At 34.7% G+C, this 18110-nt stretch overlaps 2 protein-coding genes across 8 annotated transcripts in view; one reads left to right on the top strand and one right to left on the bottom strand.

Moving 5' to 3' along the window:
• Window positions 1-2906: 2906 nt before the first annotated feature.
• LOC118268112 (oxamate amidohydrolase proenzyme) lies at window positions 2907-17793 on the bottom strand. Of its 3 annotated transcripts, none has more exons than XM_035582393.2 (2): window positions 17709-17793; window positions 2907-5478 (listed from the first exon to the last, which is right to left on the bottom strand). In XM_035582393.2, the coding sequence occupies exon 2, from the start codon at window positions 5408-5410 to the stop codon at window positions 3836-3838; it is 1575 nt and encodes a 524-aa protein (XP_035438286.2). In that variant the 5' UTR covers window positions 5411-5478; window positions 17709-17793; the 3' UTR covers window positions 2907-3835. The 3 variants fall into 3 exon arrangements, with proteins under 3 accessions (XP_035438286.2, XP_035438284.2, XP_035438285.2); XM_035582391.2 differs by lacking the exon at window positions 17709-17793 and adding an exon at window positions 17167-17314; XM_035582392.2 differs by lacking the exon at window positions 17709-17793 and adding an exon at window positions 17163-17310 and having other exon boundaries at window positions 2907-5474.
• Window positions 16430-18110, top strand: part of LOC118268110 (calcium-binding mitochondrial carrier protein Aralar1) — a 30654-nt gene continuing 28973 nt past the window's right edge. For 2 of the 5 annotated variants that reach the window (XM_035582384.2, XM_035582387.2), the window contains exon 1: window positions 17249-17390. In XM_035582384.2, the coding sequence (XP_035438277.2) occupies window positions 17331-17390 (60 nt within the window). In that variant the 5' untranslated portion in view covers window positions 17249-17330. Of the gene's footprint in view, window positions 16731-17248; window positions 17391-18110 lie in introns of those variants that run through there. The other 3 variants (XM_035582385.2, XM_035582389.2, XM_035582388.2) reach the window with 3 other exon arrangements.

The following is an 18110-nucleotide window of genomic DNA, read 5'->3' on the forward strand; positions in this document are numbered from 1 at the left end:
TCATTTTCATTTATACATATAGGTAAAACTCTTGCGCTTATTGTTAGATTTATATATTAGGTATTCCTCATTGTAATATTTTAATGTTAAATTTTAATAATTTTAGTGTCATAAATTCCCTATATAATTTTCCATGAAATATAAATATAAATCAATTTCATATTGATTTAGGGACATGCACCTAAATGTAGTCAGTTCTTGTAAATCTTTGTGGTTTGCTCATAATAAGTGGACATGTTTATAATGGCTATGTGGCTTTCCTTATAAAACCACAAAAATAGCAATAAATAAACATTTTATAATTTACAATTTATTTAGATAAGCAATTATGGATGTGTGGGTAAAACCTAAATCACGCCGACCTCAAATAGGGAAGATGCAATATTTTTATTTATGTTTTCATTGTAAAGCATTCCATGTAGAATAGACCACAAGTATATTAAAAATTAAAAAAAACCCTAATTTATTGCAAAAAATGCGTTTTGAAACTGACAGTTTAAATTTTCGCGCGGAAACGGACCTATAGTTCCGATGACGTCATACCTGTTTGTCGATGTCTGTCACTGTTCACTGTTTGTTACCGTCGCTGGCTTTTTTCAAAATTTCCTCTATTTTCAAGATATATTTTGATAAAACTAAAAATGGACATCCCATCAACATCTGGTTATTACAACAACAGCACCAAAAAAGCCGTATTGACTCATGTTTCGTGCCATTGTGTCCATCAACTTCAACCAAATTTCCTAATAAATTGTTTTTAACTAGGCCTTCTGATCCCAAACTGAGAAAAAAGTGGTTCCAAGCTAAAAATGTATAGACATTTTACTACCTGGAGCTTGTATCATGGCAGACAGAGGCTTCAAGCACATTTGACTGCACGGTTGGTGCGGTGGCTGGGCAACTGGCTGCCGCGCAACGGGTAGCGGGTTCGATTCCCGCACGGAGCAACTCTTTGTGTGATCCACAAATTGTTGTTTCGGGTCTGGGTGTCATGTGCATGTGAACTTGTATGTTTGTAAACGCACCCACGACACAGGAGAAAATCCTAATGTGGGGCAACGTTTTTCTTAAAAAAAAAAAAAAAAATAAAAAAAAAAAATTTGCACAAGCAATTTCAGTTGATAAGACCACCTAGTGTTAGCAACACTAAGAAAAGTTCAAGAGATGATGTACTAAGGTCAAAGAAAATTGCAAGCCTGCGAATTCATATTGAAAGAGTGATCAGAAGACTGCGTGAGTTTGCTTTTTGAAGCCACATGCCTGTGTTTATCATTTCCTAATTCCCCATTTAGACTATAGTATAATCATTTGTTGTGCGCTTGTCAATTTGCAATCACCTTTAATTAAAATTGAATAAAAAAAGTATTTAAAAAACAAAGTTTTATATATCTACAAAATGGTTACAGAAAAAACATGTAATTAATATCTTTTAATTTTGGAAACACAGCATCTATCCAGAATTTCTTTGCAGCATTCATAACTTCATTTATAAAAGCATTGTATCGCTTTTATAAATGATTTTCTAGAAGTACATATAGATAATTTTGTCTTTTTCCAATAACATGTTATGGACGTTATCGGAGGCTCCTCAGATCTTCTGTGTAACCATAGCAATAGTGCAGCAGCATGCTTACACCCACCTGGAAATAGATTTTAGTCTAAATTATCCATGCTACAGATTAACTATTTAAAATAACCTGAAATGTTTACCTTCAGAAGCCGCACAATCTTCGCATTGGCAGGACTGAACCAAGCTTTGCGTTTCATTTATAATGGCTGTAACACGATAACCTTCTTTACGTATTTCATGCTCCGGCGTAACTCGACTTTTTACTATACATAATTCTCCATCTCTTTTGATTTGAACATAGCCGATTGGGTTATCGCCATATTATTTCTACACTCGAAAACTCCGCACTTTCCATAAAAAAGTTACAACCATGTCTACGCTAACTTTTGGTAGATTCCTAGAATCTGCTTTGATAAACCCAGCTTCCATTTTTAGCCGATAAATGCAAAATAATTTTCGCTTAAAATGTTCACAACTCAAAGTTGTCAATAGTTGACATAGCAAGAGTGACGTCACTAAACACTGATTGGTGTTTTGAAATACGTTTCTTTACATGTAACTTTTTATTCATAATTTATGATAAAAATCAACATTAAATAAAATGAAAACCTTGCTGTGGCCCTTCTTTTATTCTTTTTTAGCATTTTAATAACAAAATTTTCATAAATATTATTTTTGCATCTTCCCTATTAAACACTTCAAAAAAACAATATGAATACGTTTTTCATGAGATTCCTTCCATAACATTCCCATTAATTTTTATTTATTGGTTCGTTTATCAAAAATTCGCAGTGCGTACCAACGTCACGTCAAACCAAACTCCAGTATTATTTTAAAGCGGCGATTTTTGATTTACATCCATTCTTTGTTCGTTCCCTTATCTTTCCAATAAATGTGAATTATCGCCGACCACCGTTCAGGAACCGAACCATATATTTCAAAGAGATTGTCTAATTTAAAACTGTTCCTGAACTGTTAATTTTAAACTCCACTTTGGGTCCATTTTTTAAAAGACAAAAGACTTTAAAGTACGCCTTGAAATAAGTCTTACGAGTTCGCTTTAACTTTTGGTTTTGACAGCTCCAAAAATGTCCAAAGAAGTTTCTGGAAACGCTCGTGTCTTTGAACGATGAATTAAAAAAAAGTTTTTAAAATAAAATAGAACTTAATTATTTTCAAGGAAGAGTTTGGCCGCTTCTGTAGAGTTCCGCTTGATTAAATGTTGACAAGAAAAATTGTGTACAAATAAAAATTAATTGAAGCAATTAATTTTGGGTGTCGGACCATAACTTCAATAAGCGGTACAAAGGCGTTTGCGCAAAAAATAACTCCTTCATTAAAGTTACTTGTTCAGCTTTTATTTACACTTTTTTGATTCACTTCAATACAAATATTAACGCTACATATTTTACGTGGGTGTAAAGAAACTATTAAATAAGTTAAAAAATAATATTTAATATTATAAATGTGAAAGGTTGTGTGTTTGGATGTTTGTCCGTCAATCACGCTGAAAGTACAGAACGGATTTTTCTGAAATTTGGTATACAGACAGGGTATGAACTGACTTGGGTGATGGGACTTTTTATCCCACCAGAACGCGGGCGAAACCGTTGGCAGTGTCTATTATTTAAAAATATATATATAAACTAGAAAAGTGATATAAAAAAATATTTTCTTAATTTACAAATATGAGGAAAATGAAGGTAATTTGTTTACAGTTTTCAGTCTTTTCTATTTCTAGTTCGAAATCTAATCTTAATATAGATTTTTTAACAGTTACTGTCACACTCAGAGACAATTTAATGTAATTGTAATGTAATTAAATTAATTAAACAATTCTTTATCCTTAATAACGATTTTATTCCGAAAATAATTGCGAAGGACTGGGTTAAGAAATCATTAAATGACTCTGAGTGCGGCGGTTAATTTTCTATGGAATGATCGAGATATTATTATTAACAAAAGTTGAATTCATTGAATTACAATCGTATTTCTTATAACTAATTAACTATACTTATATTTAGCACTACACGCGCTACTATTAATCGAGGGTTGAACCTGTATTAACATCCCTGTATCATTAGCGTTAGTTCAAAATAAGAAAAAGTTTAATAAATGCCAACCATAGCCATATCCATGGATTTTTACGGTTAGTTTATAGCTTTTATATGACTAGCTTAAGTACTATCAGTAAATTTATCGAGACCTGTCCAGATCACCTCTTAATACCTACTTAAAAATAAACATGCATATAAAAATATTCCATTAAAATCCAGCTGCACTTCCATTACTTCTAACATCGAAGGCACCTTCCATATTTCCATCAGGATGTCTGACCAACAATCCAGCTTGACCAGTGTGTTCACTAAAATCAGGCAACATGACTATATCATGACCTCTTTCCTTCAAATAGTTTATAGTCTCCGTATTAAACCTTCCTTCTAACTTCAGAGTAGTTTCTGGTGGACCAGATATCCTCCCGTAAAGCCATCTTGGTTCTGTCACTGCCTGCTGTGCATCTTTGCCCTGCACCACGTATCTGTGGAAGACTGCAGACTGTGTTTGAGGCTGCCCGTCACCACCTCTAGTGCCGTAAACCAAAACTCGTCCATCCCGCAATCGAGCTGCCGCTGGGTTCAATGTGTGATAAGGCTTCTTCCCAGGCTCTATACACAAAGCATGATCCTTCTCCAAATTAAATGCTACTCCTCTATTGTGCCACAAAATACCTGATCTAGGAAGCACCACATTACTACCGAATTGGAAGTAAATACTCTGAATAAAAGAAACTGAAAAGCCTTTGTTATCCATTATTCCCATCCAAATAGTATCCCCAGGTCCTTTACATGGATGAGCACCAGAAAAACGATCCAAGTTTACATCCTTTGCCATTTTAAATAAGTTTTTACTCGATAATAATGAGTTTGGATCAGTTTTCATATGGTCTTTTATATATTCATCCCGCATTTTGAAACTTTGTAGCGTAGCTTCTACTGCAGCGTGAACAAATTGGCCTTCATGTTGACCATCAATACCCAACTTGTCTAAGATACCGAGAATAGTTAGCGAAACTAAACCTTGAGGCAGAGGAATGTTGAATATCTCGCCGTGGCTGTGCAATAATCGTAAAGGAACTTTCCTAACTGGAGCGTAGTTTGCAAGATCTGATTTCGTGATAGGCATGCCTAACGACTCCATGTCCTCGGCAATCAATTTCGCCAATTCGCCTTTATAGAAACTGTTGAGGCCGTTCTCAACTAAATGCTGCAGCGTCCGAGCAAGTTGCTTCTGGCAAAACGTTTCTCCCACTTTTGGAATTTTTCCATTAGGAATAAAAACTCTTCCGAAGTCAGAAGAGAAATTTCCTTCAGCTTGAATATTTTTTAAGCTTTCGTAATGTGATTTTGTTACAGGGAACCCGTCTTGAGCATACTTAATAGCATCAGCAAGTAACTTGGATAATGAGGTTCGTTGATATCCACATTCAGATACGTACTGAAGTGCTTCTTCCCAAGCACCTACAGTACCTGCTACCGTGTTGGCAGCTTTTGGGCCTTTATATGGAATATTTTTGCAATCTTTAAAGAAATCAGGTGTCGCTAATGAGCCTGCTGCTCCACGGCCTTCAATTACTACAGGATCCCCGTTGGGTGGTACGATGAGCCAAAATGAATCACCTCCTATGCTGTTCATGTGAGGGTAGACAACAGCTACGGTTGCAGCAGCAGACACCATTGCTTCAATAGCAGTTCCTCCTTCTCTCAGAATGGCCAGTGCACTCTGAGTGGCCAGGTGGTGTGGTGTCACCACCATACAGTTCGGAGCTATGTTGCTTTGCATTGTGATGTTCTACTGACTTAGTCTTCTGGTTTAATTAGTCGTCTCTCGGCTACACCACAGGATGCTTTCTGAAATAAAATAAGAACTTTCGTTAGTGAGATCCAAAGATACGTTTCTTTATTGAGACTTTTTATTGGACAGTTTTAAGTACAGAAAGGGTCAGCTACAAAAATAAAGTGAAACATAACAGGACATTTAAAGGGTAAAACAGCTCTATTCACAGACATAACCCCATTTATTCACATTCAAGTATCAAAAAACAAGTATAAAATCTTGAAAAAGTGCTGTTGAAACAAAAAATCGGAGGCGTGGACGTCTATAATATAAATTTTAACGTCCAGATAGCTTCTAAGCTTGTCCCTCGTAAATAGCTACAGGGTTATACGAAAATTACACCCTGAGGATATGAGACGCCGTAAAATGATGTCGATACTCAGATATAATACATTGTAATAAAGATTAGAATGACTGTAATAGATTGCTTCGTGTGTATTAATATGCCTTCGGGGGGTAATAATTTTTTCCTCGGATTCTGTAGGGCTTCCTCGTTTCTTACGTTGCCGGTAATTAGGAGTTTTTGCGTTCGTAGCCTTAGCTAAATATAGAGCCGACACATCAGTATGTGGTAGAAGTTTACATTTTACTGAGTTAATTTTACATGTGCGATTTAGAAGTAGGTGTCACTTCTAGTGGTAATATTATTGTACTTTTATATGTGTTTGACTTAAACCGTCAATCGCATAATTTGAAGCTCCTAATCCAAAAATAAACGTCAGAAACCATCAATGTAGCGAATAGAAAGCAATAAAAAAAATTACCTACCTATCCTAAAATATTCACAACATCGAAATAAAAATCAGCGAATTAGGACATTCGCAAATCGAATAGGATAGGCTATAAACTGGTACCCTTCGAGATCTCAAAACACTCGCGTAAAATATGTTTTAGAACCGAACCCGGCCGACATATTGCTGGCCAACGTACTGGGACGATATTGAAAATGAAGTTTTTTGTATGCATTGAAGGGTTTACTGCGACGGATGACAGAAAAGCCCCTGGAGCTGCCGAGGGTTTGAACTCTGCTCTCATGGTTTTGTGATGGTGTTGATGTTTTTGACTTAATCAGTGTGTGATTTAATCAAATCACTTTAACGAATCCATAGTGTACAGTGTGGTCTACAAGTTTAATACAGTAATATGATATGTATGTCCCAACTATTGGGACCCTTTTGGGCACCGCAAATGTACTTTTAAGTAAGTACAGAGAACAATTTAGATATTGTTTTGTAGATCATTTTATAGCTACACGTTAGTGTGGTAACAAAAGTGACTAAAATTTCTATAAAAGCACGTAGAAAGAAACGTCTAACACGACACCATTTTCACTAATTAGCCTATTTGATTTAGTGATCATAAAAATTTACAAATGAGATAATTAAAAATAACTAAATAAACTAAATATCCTTAACAAATAAACAAATATACAAATTCCAAAACAAAACCACAGAAGAGCCCAGAAGTCACAAAACAAATCCATAAATACCAGGTAAACATGAATCGCAGAAGGATAAAGTTTCAACAACTAAAATTAAGTATGTAAAACCAATTTCCATTTAAATTGTACACAGCGTTTGGTAGGGAAAGATCTGCACTCCTGGTACAAAATAATGGAAACTCCACTAACTTCATATCTTTGTAGAAAGAAACTTAGGACTGCGAGACGGCTAAATTCGATTTATTTTACTTTACGATTCTCCTAGACTGCCTGTGTCACTCGCGACCTTTGTTTAGACTTTTGCTACGAGTACTTTAGTGTCAGAAAGGAGTTTTGTTTCAGAAATGGTTTATGAGTTTTTGTTTTTAAGAGTAGGTAGTATTACTAGCTAACGGGTTTAAACTTGTATTTAATTGGATTTTTTGTTTCAAATATGTGTGTTACTGTATGAAAAATATAACAAATATACGCAATATGTAAAATCCCTTGCCCACTGAAGCGCAACATCATAGATTTATCGTAACGTTTGAAAAAATGACGTCATTTGAGCGTGCATCAATAGTTGCGCCCAATTTCCGTATAACGCTCTTTATTTACAAAACATACGAGCGTGAGAGAGACGTAAAAATATATTTTATGTGTGTTTTGTTGTCTCTTTCTAAATGGGTAAACAGCGAGAATAGTGCTGTAGCTAAATGTACAAGTGATGCCACGCATCAGTGGGTACCAGGCTTAAATCTATACATTTTACGAGCGGATTTGTTTGTACACCTATATGTGTTACCTTTTATTTTATTTATGTTGGTATAAAATTGCAGAGTTGGTATGTAAAAATAGATAACAACTAATATGTATTCAACTGTTCAGTTTTTGTACAGGTTCCTAATCTAAGTAAAGTCAAATCATTTATTCCACAGATTTATTCCAATTAAACCATAAATAAGTACTAATGATTTTTTTTTTTAAATTAAGAAATAAATAATAGTCTGTCAGTTTTTCCATCAGTAAAGCTAGTTGCTCGTTCCAAAGTGTAGTTTCGTGGGAAGAAAAACGAGCAAGAAACTCCATTCGTTACTCTTTTAAAAATGAAGTGTATACAAGTAAAACAAGGCAAGATAGAGATACATGGCTACATGACATTTTATACGTGCTTAAGGCTTAAGATAGCTGCTTAAATTAGTACAAAGTTGTATTGACGAAATGTCCAAGCGACGGATATCAATGCAACAAAGACACCAAGTCATCTTTGCCATTGCCCACCATCCAACAGAACAACTACTATGTTGTTAAGTAAAGGACCATGTTAGCGGTATCTTCTACATACATAAAATTTGTTTATGGTTATACTAAAGCTAAAAGGTTGCAGCCTCTTTGGAATATAGGCCAAATATCGGAGGCCCAATTATCCCCCTTCCCAATGGTCGTAATCCCCGATTCCTCAATAACCCTTAAATTCCGAACCCCCAAATCGCCGGCAGTGCACTTGTAACGCTTCTGGTGTTTTGGGTGTCCATGGGCAGCGGGGAATGCTTTCCATCAAGTGATCGGTCTGCTCGTTTGCCGGCTTATACCATAAAAATGTGAAGAGGCATGTTAACGTATCTTCTACATAAAAATAGTCTATGGTTAGTTATTTAAGTTCGACGGAGATTGGAAAAAAATAGTTGTGTTGTACCAGCCCCAAGTAGCCCCTAGATATGAAGAAAAAGAAGGTATCTCACCCAAACGCTGTCTACAAATGAATGTGACAGATTTTAGACACCTATTGCCTAATATAATTTCTGCAATACTCAAAACTTTAGTTAACCAAACAGGTAATTCTGTACTTGATAACTCTACGCATATCTAATAAAACCACATGCAACAATAACCCCTAAAACCAATGCACTCAAAGTCTAAAATACCATCAAAATTCACATATGAAATTGTCAATGTCCGTGCAATATCTCTATTGCTGTATGAAAGCTTTTATGACGTCACAACTTAACTAAAATCGTCTAAAAGCAATCCAGTTTTAGTGTGAGAGCTACTATTCCGACGGACGTTTCAAACCATCCTGCTAGATAAGTTGTGGAGATATCCTTATTTTCCGCAATCGAGATTGGCTTAAGATAAATGTTAACTGGAAACTAGTTTTCTAATGTTAATTGGGTAAAGAGGATAATGTTCTGTTTGCTCGGTTAGTAGGTAAATAGCTTAAAGATGTGGGTTTTATTTTAGTTTAAGTCTTTTGAGGTAGTCTTTCTAATTTTATTATAACTTTTGTTTTATTTTACTTCTCATTTTGTTTGTGACTATTTTTATTAATAACATTTTCACTTATGTTCGAAAAGAACACGGATTACACAGACTTTGATAACTAATTTCCAACGTCTATAAAAATAATATAATCTCAGTCATATTTATAGTGAAAAGGCAACTCTAGAATCCTAAGTAAACTAAGAATTTTAACGTCTGGATCCCACTAAAACTGAAATCTTCATCTTTACATAGCCATTTATTTCTAATCCTAGCACCTGAAGCTGTCGTGTTATTTCTATTCCTATGGCACAGTTCCAAATTCTATTCACTATTTTCAAAATTATAAGCACAATATTTTTACTCACCCCCTATTACATGGGACTTATAACACAAATGGTGAATAGTGGGCGTACATTGTATAGTGGCATTACATGCCGTAATGTGCACCTCTGCCTACCCCTTCCGGGATAAAAGGCGTACGTTGTGTTTTACTTACATATCATGCCGTTTTAAAAATCGAAGTTACTACTAGAAACTTTTAAAAATATTCCACTTTCCGTAAACTCAATATGACCTTATTCTCAAAGGAGTTTGTATACCGAGCATAGACTATAACAGTTATATCATAAAGGAAAGCTTATTCGGGAAGTCCCCTTACAGCGTTTATTGAATATTATTATGGAAATTGCGTACTGGCAACCCCATACTCGTAGCGTTTGAGCCCCTACAGCTGAATGCACTTAGGCATCTATGCATCTATGCAACTATGAAATATTTAATGTCTTACACACGGTATTTTTGTGTACCGTAAAAGAATTTTGTAAAGAACTTGAGCGTATAAAATCTTTGCAAACTTTCTTCTTGGTACCTATCTACCTTTGTGGGTTGTTTGCGTTTGGGAATCGTATTTAGGATGGGACTGCTATGTTCGTTAATTCCTTCGTTAGTGAATTTGTGGTCTCATCACCCGTGTTGAGTGATTTTAATTACATTCTCGTGTTGTTGTAATCTTGTTTTATAAGAATAAAATGTTTGGTTGGATTAATCTAAATAAAAAAATAATAAGTTCAACTGTCAAGCTAAGATTTCAATTTATTTGTCGGATCGTGCAAATAATATTGAATAAGTATGTTAATAAATCTTTAAAAAAACTTAGGAGGAAAGAGAGAGAGAGAGAGAGTCTCAGTAGTCAATAGACGAATTAGGTGGTATCCACTTAATTATATTTGAGTATTTTCTTTGGCTATCACTCGGCACTTTAGATATTCAAAGTCAAAGTCAAATCATTTATTCCCATTAAACTTTTGAAAGGTCAACAAATAAAGAAATATATAATAGTCTGTTAGTTTGTCCATCAGTGAAGCTAGGTGCTATTTAGGGAAGACCGAAGCCAGTCTACCAAAAAAATCACAAGCGAATTATTTTTCAAAGTAAACTCAATACTGGTAAGTAATCGTGTAAGTAATCGTGTCAATAACTTCTGCACATAAATATGACAGTTAAGTAAATATATTTTTCTTATTTGTTATTCTTATCTAATTTGTGGCAATCTTGTAGACACATTACTGTCTGTGCGTCATCGTATATCTACGTATGTATATTTGTGTACTGCACTATCATAGTGACCTACAAATAAGAGTAATATTAGTCAATAATTACGATTACTTGCTATTTCAATATGGATCAGAAGCCCACAAACAAATCATACTAACCAAGTGTGGGAGAGCCATGCTTCGGCACGAATAAGTCGACTCGACCGGAGTGATACCACGGCCTTACAGAAAACCAACGTGAAACAACGCTTGCGTTATGTTTCGTTGTGTGAGTGAGATTACCGGAGGCCCACGTATATTCCAAAACTACATATAGTAGGACCGCGGACTACTTCCGGAGCTCCAACTCGAACTGGGGCTCCACCTCGAAAAGCAGAAGAGAAGGAACGGGGTGATTTTTAGTCAGTAAGAGTCTGACACTCCCTCTCACGTCGCCCAAGGCGGGAGCAGTAATAGGATGGACCCCCTCCTCCTGTTAAAAAAAGAAAAAGGGCTAACTTGACTGTTATACCAGAAAACCAATACAGCCTAACAGAAAACCGATGTGCGACAACAATTACCTTACCTGGTGTTTTGCCTGGTGTTTTGCGATGTACGACAACAATTACCTTAACTAGTGTATGTGTGTGTGTAAGGTACCACAATCTTCCCCTCACTATCCGCAATACTAAAGTCCCTACCACCTAACCCCCAAAAGGCCGACAACGCACTTGCAACTCCTTTGGTGTCGTCGCTGTACCTCGTAGAAAACTCTTCAGGGCTTTTACTAAAAGGACGGTTGAACCGATTTAGTACGATCGTCCTACTGTATAAATATTAATCAAGTTTATCAATAAGTTTATCTCTGTTAGTACTACAATACAAAGATATGATGCTATCAAGGTATGTTCTAGATAATATGGTAACTATGCAGATACCAATCGTACCGACAAAAAGCTTCGTGGATTTATTGATGGATATAATCCTGCTAATGTCATAAAATACATTATCGGGACTTACACCCAAAAGATAGAGGCTTCAAGAAGCCCCTGGATTCATTTCGCTTCCAATCGGCCGATATGCAAGTCATTAGAAGAGTCCTATATTCAAATGTTCTTAAAAATTGAGAAAACTAAAACACGTCGATTATTTTTTCCTTGCAAGTGGGTACGGATAATTTACATTGAAGTAACACCAAAATAAAACACGATTATCGTTGTAACAAAAACCTTACCACATTTGAAATGAGGTTTAAAATCCATTGCAGGGACAGTCTACGGGCCCGAAGCAAAACGGTGACGTGCATTTGTTTGCAGTCGCAACCGCAACAGCGAATCCACTAACGAACTTATTATTCGAAATTCGAAATTGTAATCCGTAGAACTAGAGGTGGGAAGTACAATGTGAACTGGCAGGAAATGTTTCTGCCTTTGGCGCAGGTTGTTAACAAATGTCTAGTCAAACGAGCAACTAAAAAGATATTATATCTGTTTAAAAATAACTTTTTTTTCAAGTAAACGAATGGCCTTCGATTTTCTTTGCTGCCTCCATTTTTTAAGAAAGGTAAATTTACTAAAACCTAAAAAAATAATATGCTGAAAACCGCATCTAAATCGGTTTAGCCAAACGCGAAATAATCGCGCACAAACATACATACAAGTCAAACTGAGAACCTCCTTTTTAAAGTCGGTTAAAAATATAATAATTATTACTGAGATACCTATTAGACCACTGGATGAATTTTGATAATGTATTTTATTCACAGTCAAGTTTTAATCTACAAGAGAAGTAGCAAAAATAATTTACCTTCGGGAGGTTTTACCTTTTATATCTAAATGAAATACCTAACAATAGGTAGGTAAGTAAATAGACGTCACATACAAAATACGTCTTATATCAAAAGCCTTAGTAGGTAACACTCGCGTCTACAAAGTGAAAGAACCAACAAAAAAAAAAGTAAAATTTTCCATGAAAAATAAAATAAAAAACAAAACAGCGTACCTTCGTTCGTATTTGTTACAATTTCTAAACAAGCGAGACTTGACGAAGAACTGTTACGGTTTATAAAAAAGTTTCTTCATTTTGTACAAAGTATTCTAAAAGTTTCGCAATACTTAGCTATGTCACATAATACCCACATTGACTTATGAACTTACACAATAATATCAAAGGACGCTTTGTTTCGTCTCTATATTTTTTTCTGAATGACTTTCAAAGTAGTCTGTAAAGTTTTGGAACATGATGACTGTCAACGCTAGTGGAATAATTTATTTCATTGGTACTGAGAAATTTTGGTACAGATATCATCTTGCCAACATCATTATAATATTATTATGTTGTCACTAGTTGTCAGTCAGCCACAATGCAAAAAGGGCTTAGTACGAGTTTGCTTTACGTTAACAAGACCGCGTTCGGCGCTCTCATTGGTTGGTTCATTCGAGCCGGCCACGGAAAACGTTCGGTGCTCACGTTTCGTTTTCGTTTAACGTAAACCGACAATCACTTCGTGTGAAAAATTATTGCTTAATATTAACGGGAGTATGAATAAGCTAAAGCTGAATGCAGAAGAAGCGTAATACGTACCAAAGAGCTACCCCTTTACCCTAGACATACTAAAGAGATCCGGAGCTGCGGACAACATAAGAGGTTACCGGGGCCCGGCTCAAAGCAGGAGAAGGAACGGGGTGGTTTTTAGTCAGTAAGACTCTGACATTCCCTCCCGCTTCACCCAAGACGGAAGAGGGCTTTGGATGATTTTCCCACCTCAAAAAAAAAACACATACCTACTAAAGAGGGCTAACGCTAGACAGTACCTTGCTTCGGGGCCCCCAAGCCCTTGAAACCCCAGAACCTTACTGACAAACTATAAAACTAAACTACTAAGTACTTACGGAGCCTACTTTCAAAACCTAATTGGTAACAAAATGCTAAAGTTGTCAGTGTTTAAATCGCCAGTCTAGGTTAACTAATGAACCGCAATAGGTAGGTACTAAACTAAGTAGGTATCTAATAGATGTGTATGTACCGTACGCGTGATTTGTGCCGTACCTATGCCTAATTTACCTAGCTTCATTGTTCGGGTAGTAGGCAAACATGCAGCTTTTATTTATGTGCCTAACTGTAATGCAGTTTTGATTACGTAGGTATTAGATAAAGTGCAACAAAAAAGGACATAAATAGGTAGGGGAAAACCGGGAGACTTGCCCAGGTAGGAGAGTTGAACCACCTTTCAAAATTGTATTTGGATTTAGTGCGAACGAAACGTCAAAACATTCATTGGTCGCACTCAAGAGCCCAATCATAAGTATGCAGCCATTTTGCATCTTAGTGGTGTGGTTCGTCAGTGACAATGTAAAATGTGTTTCTGTTGCTGCGGAGTATATTTTTTTGTTTTAATTATTTTTTTGATTGCTGTCGTATTTATTGAGGTACGTATTGTGTGTTGATATTATTATATTGCCAAACAAATGTAGTTTGACGTGTGCTTAGTGTTTTTTCTCTACGATCAACGGTTTTTGTTTGTCATAAACTAAATTGGGAATTAGTGTGAGCGGGAGAGTTGCACCAGGGTGGTTGCGGGAGACTTGCTCAGTGGTTCATGTCTCCCTGTGCAGGTAAATTATACCTACTTAATATATTTTTTCTGTCTTAATATAATTTATTGTTTTTGCAGTGCCAACTTGTACGATGCCTTTTCAATACAAGCCTCCTGAAAATGCTCCCAAACGAAAAAACTCACAAAAATGGAATTGCAAAATGCCATAGATGAAATTAAGGGAGGCGCTTCTATTCGACAAACTTGAAAAATAAATATGGCATTTTTGAAACAATTTTCCATGATAAAAAAACCGGCCAAGTGCGAGTCGGACTCGCCCATGAAGGGTTCCGTAGTAGCAAGTAGATGCCACAATATAAAAGTTATAAAATAACTTGGTTTTGCATAGTGTTTGTATGAACGACAAAGTTATATTTGCAGTTTTTGAAAATGTTTTATTTCTTAAAAACTAATAATGATATCTCGTTCAAACCAATTTTCGTTGTTCGTTTCTATTGAAATCTACAGCATATATTTTTTTTAGTTTTCTCACTCTCTTATTTTAAAAGTTAGAGGAGACTAATTTTTTCACTTTGGAAGCGTCTAACTTTCAAACGATTGAGTTTGACGAAAAATGGTTTTAGGAAACTTAATGTATTTTTAAAGCCCTATCCATATACAACCATCACAGATAGGCTAGCTGAAAATAAAAATATTATTAGTCAGTTCCATGTATGGAGTTTAATGTTTAAATTCATTAATTTTTATTCAAAATTCGGATAGCGGTTATCAAAATACATCAACCTACAGAGTTTCAACTATGTAGGCCCAACAGTTTCGGAAATAAATGGCTGTGACATACGGACGGACAGACAGACATGACGAATCTATAAGGGTTCCGTTTTTTGCCATTTGGCTACGGAACCCTGAAGAATGTTATGTTAATTACATTTTCTTTGATAGCAGTATTAAAAACAAGTTAATTACTGTATAAGATAAGATATTAAAACTATGATTGAAGCCGAAAATGATTTTTATTTTCCACAAAAACAATATGGTCAACTCTCCCCATGCCTCGGTTCAAGTGTCCCTGTTGGTAGGGAGACTTGACTCATTTTTCATTTTTTAGTAATATGCCAATAAAATCTTAATAGCGCATTTATTAGCAATATAATTAAGCACAAATATACCTACTAAAGTAGGGCATCACATAAGTGTATAATCGATTCTCTAAACCCAATAAACAAATAATTATGGTATTTTATATTAAAAGTGGTTCAACTCTCCCGGACTTCCCTACTTACCTATGCAGGTAGGTAAGTATCGTTGTAGGTACCTATACCAGTGATCTCACAACAGTTTAGAAAAATTCTAATTCCTACTTTAATTCGAATACTTACTTATATTTTTAAACTTCCTTTTTTTCATAAATCTACCTACTGACTTTATTTTTTATAGCTACCCTACTCTACTGTACTTAGTAAGTTTTCACGTTCAAGACACAAATTATACTAATTACATAAATTAGTAAGTACCTACTGAGAACTAATTACTGACTATTTTTTAAGTTTGCAAACAAAACAACTCACTAACAAAATTATACAGTTTGTACACGTTATTTTAACTACTAGCGACATCTATTTGCTGGGCGTCGTAGTATTAACAAGAAATGGTAAGGTACTGTTACTAATAAACTAGACCTCACTAGTGTTTTGTGTCGCATTTTTTATTGCTAACATGCTGATTGATCCTGATAAAACGTACGTTTAATGAAGGTGATATGCAATAAGAAATTAATTAATCTTAAGTCAAGTTGCAAGATTAAATGATCAAATCAGTCGATGGAAATACGAATTCGAATTTAATTAATTGACTTTAGATTCAGTCGTTAGTTATTAATATCAATTGAAATTGTAATTTGACGTTGTCAATTTCATAAATTAAAAATAATATTTTGTGTTGAAATTACTATAAACTACGATTGATTTATTCAACCGTATTATGGTCGTTTTCAGAATTTAAAACCATAAGTAAGATTCTAATATTATCAACTTATCAAGTGCCTAGTTGTATTTATTTAGTTATGAGTACAAACATCACCTGTTTATAACAAAACGTTAAAGTTACATCCCTAGAAAACATACAACGACTTCAATGTAGGTACATCACTATTACGTCAAAATTTGCAAAAAACTTCAAGCTGAGAGTTCGACCAAGTTGAAGAGTGCGAAATTGTTTTAGGTTAACGAATAAACAAAAGCTCTTAAATATTTTAGCATTATCATAGCCGGGCGGCTGAGACGATCATGAGCACAGTGCGTGTTTAACAAAAATAGACTTTTGTACATTTTTATGTATCGTGACGTGTTATCAGGGCTAACGTAGTTTATACATATTGTTGCCGAGTTAAACATTACAGTATTCTCTCAGAAAAATTGTGTTGTGACAAATAAAACACTGTAATGTTTAAATCTTTGTTGAGCTCGGTAATCACTCAGGCCAGCTGTCAAGAGGTGGGTAAGTTTTTGATTATAATTCAAAAAGGTTTAATTATACGACTTAGTTAATCGAAGTGCATCGTTGTTGATTGTTGACGGATGTCTTGTTGTCAATGCGCTATATTTTTAATCAAATGCCCTTGATTTGTCCGCCCTTGAACTGCAGCAGTACGTCACAATGCGTCTTTGCGACCTTCGCATTCCGAAAACACCTGATAACTTCGTCAATGAACGAGATCATCTTAAACATCACTTTCCATACTCAAATTAACAAACTATGTTTCCCAAGTTCAACCATTATTAGATAACCAACCTAACCTCTTCGACCTTTGTGAGGAATTAAAAAATAAATAAGATTATTACAACATTTCATGCAGATAAAAATAACTCAGTACAGATGATAAAAAAAATGTTAATAAGAACTTAATTTTATATGAACACACTGTTTGACTCACCTGAAATTCATTTAATTGCAGATATTTCCATAAAATCCTTTGATTAAAATGAAAACATGTCAATCTTGAATGAAGGAACTTGCTAATGTAAGATAACACCAAGTGAAATATTTTATATTACTTAAGTATACAAGATAATATTATTCTTATCAGTTACGTCAACTATGGTGACGGCCACTGTTCAGTTCAATAGGATTCTTCACAACAAAATGACAACTCGTCGGGTAAATTATTTTTTAATTTATACTTGTGCAACCACTCATTATAGATTAATTAGAATGCAGTTATCTTTTTCAATGTGCTTGTGAATTGTGCCATGATTGTGAATAAAATGTGTTGTTTAATGGAAAATGTGATTTAAATACACCAGGACATGGTTTGGAATAAGTATTCTGGTCATTTATTATTCTGACACTTATTAGTTATTTATATATTCTTTATTGGCAATTAAGAGAAAAATATATTTGTTATGTTAGATATAAACCTCCTTGCGATATTCAGCATAAATTTTATATTATCTGTGTTATTGAATATAGAATTACCTTAGTGCTCCTATGTTAATTGTTTATTCTTAGATATGTGTTGTTATTGTCACTCACTCACAAGCTGTTCGGGCCTTGAATCAAAAGGACTTCTATTTATACACTCATTAATATTATATTACTTATAAAAAAACTGGTTTTTCTGCCATCTACAAAATTACCTCAAATTCATTATTGTCTGCCTTAGATAGGCATTTATTTATTTTGTTTCCCATGTTATACACAATTACTAAAACTGAGCTTAGAAACAAAATTTCTTGCTTTAGATTGTTATGTAACACAGACAAAAACTATCAAAATATTTACCAAGTCAATAAATAAGAAAACTACTGAAATACTCAATAGGTAGATTCCTATTATTATGCTAATAATAAGTAAGTAATGTTCTCTAATATACAATGA

This window comes from Spodoptera frugiperda, chromosome 29, assembly GCF_023101765.2.
Source record: "Spodoptera frugiperda isolate SF20-4 chromosome 29, AGI-APGP_CSIRO_Sfru_2.0, whole genome shotgun sequence".
Classification (NCBI taxonomy): domain Eukaryota; kingdom Metazoa; phylum Arthropoda; class Insecta; order Lepidoptera; family Noctuidae; genus Spodoptera; species Spodoptera frugiperda.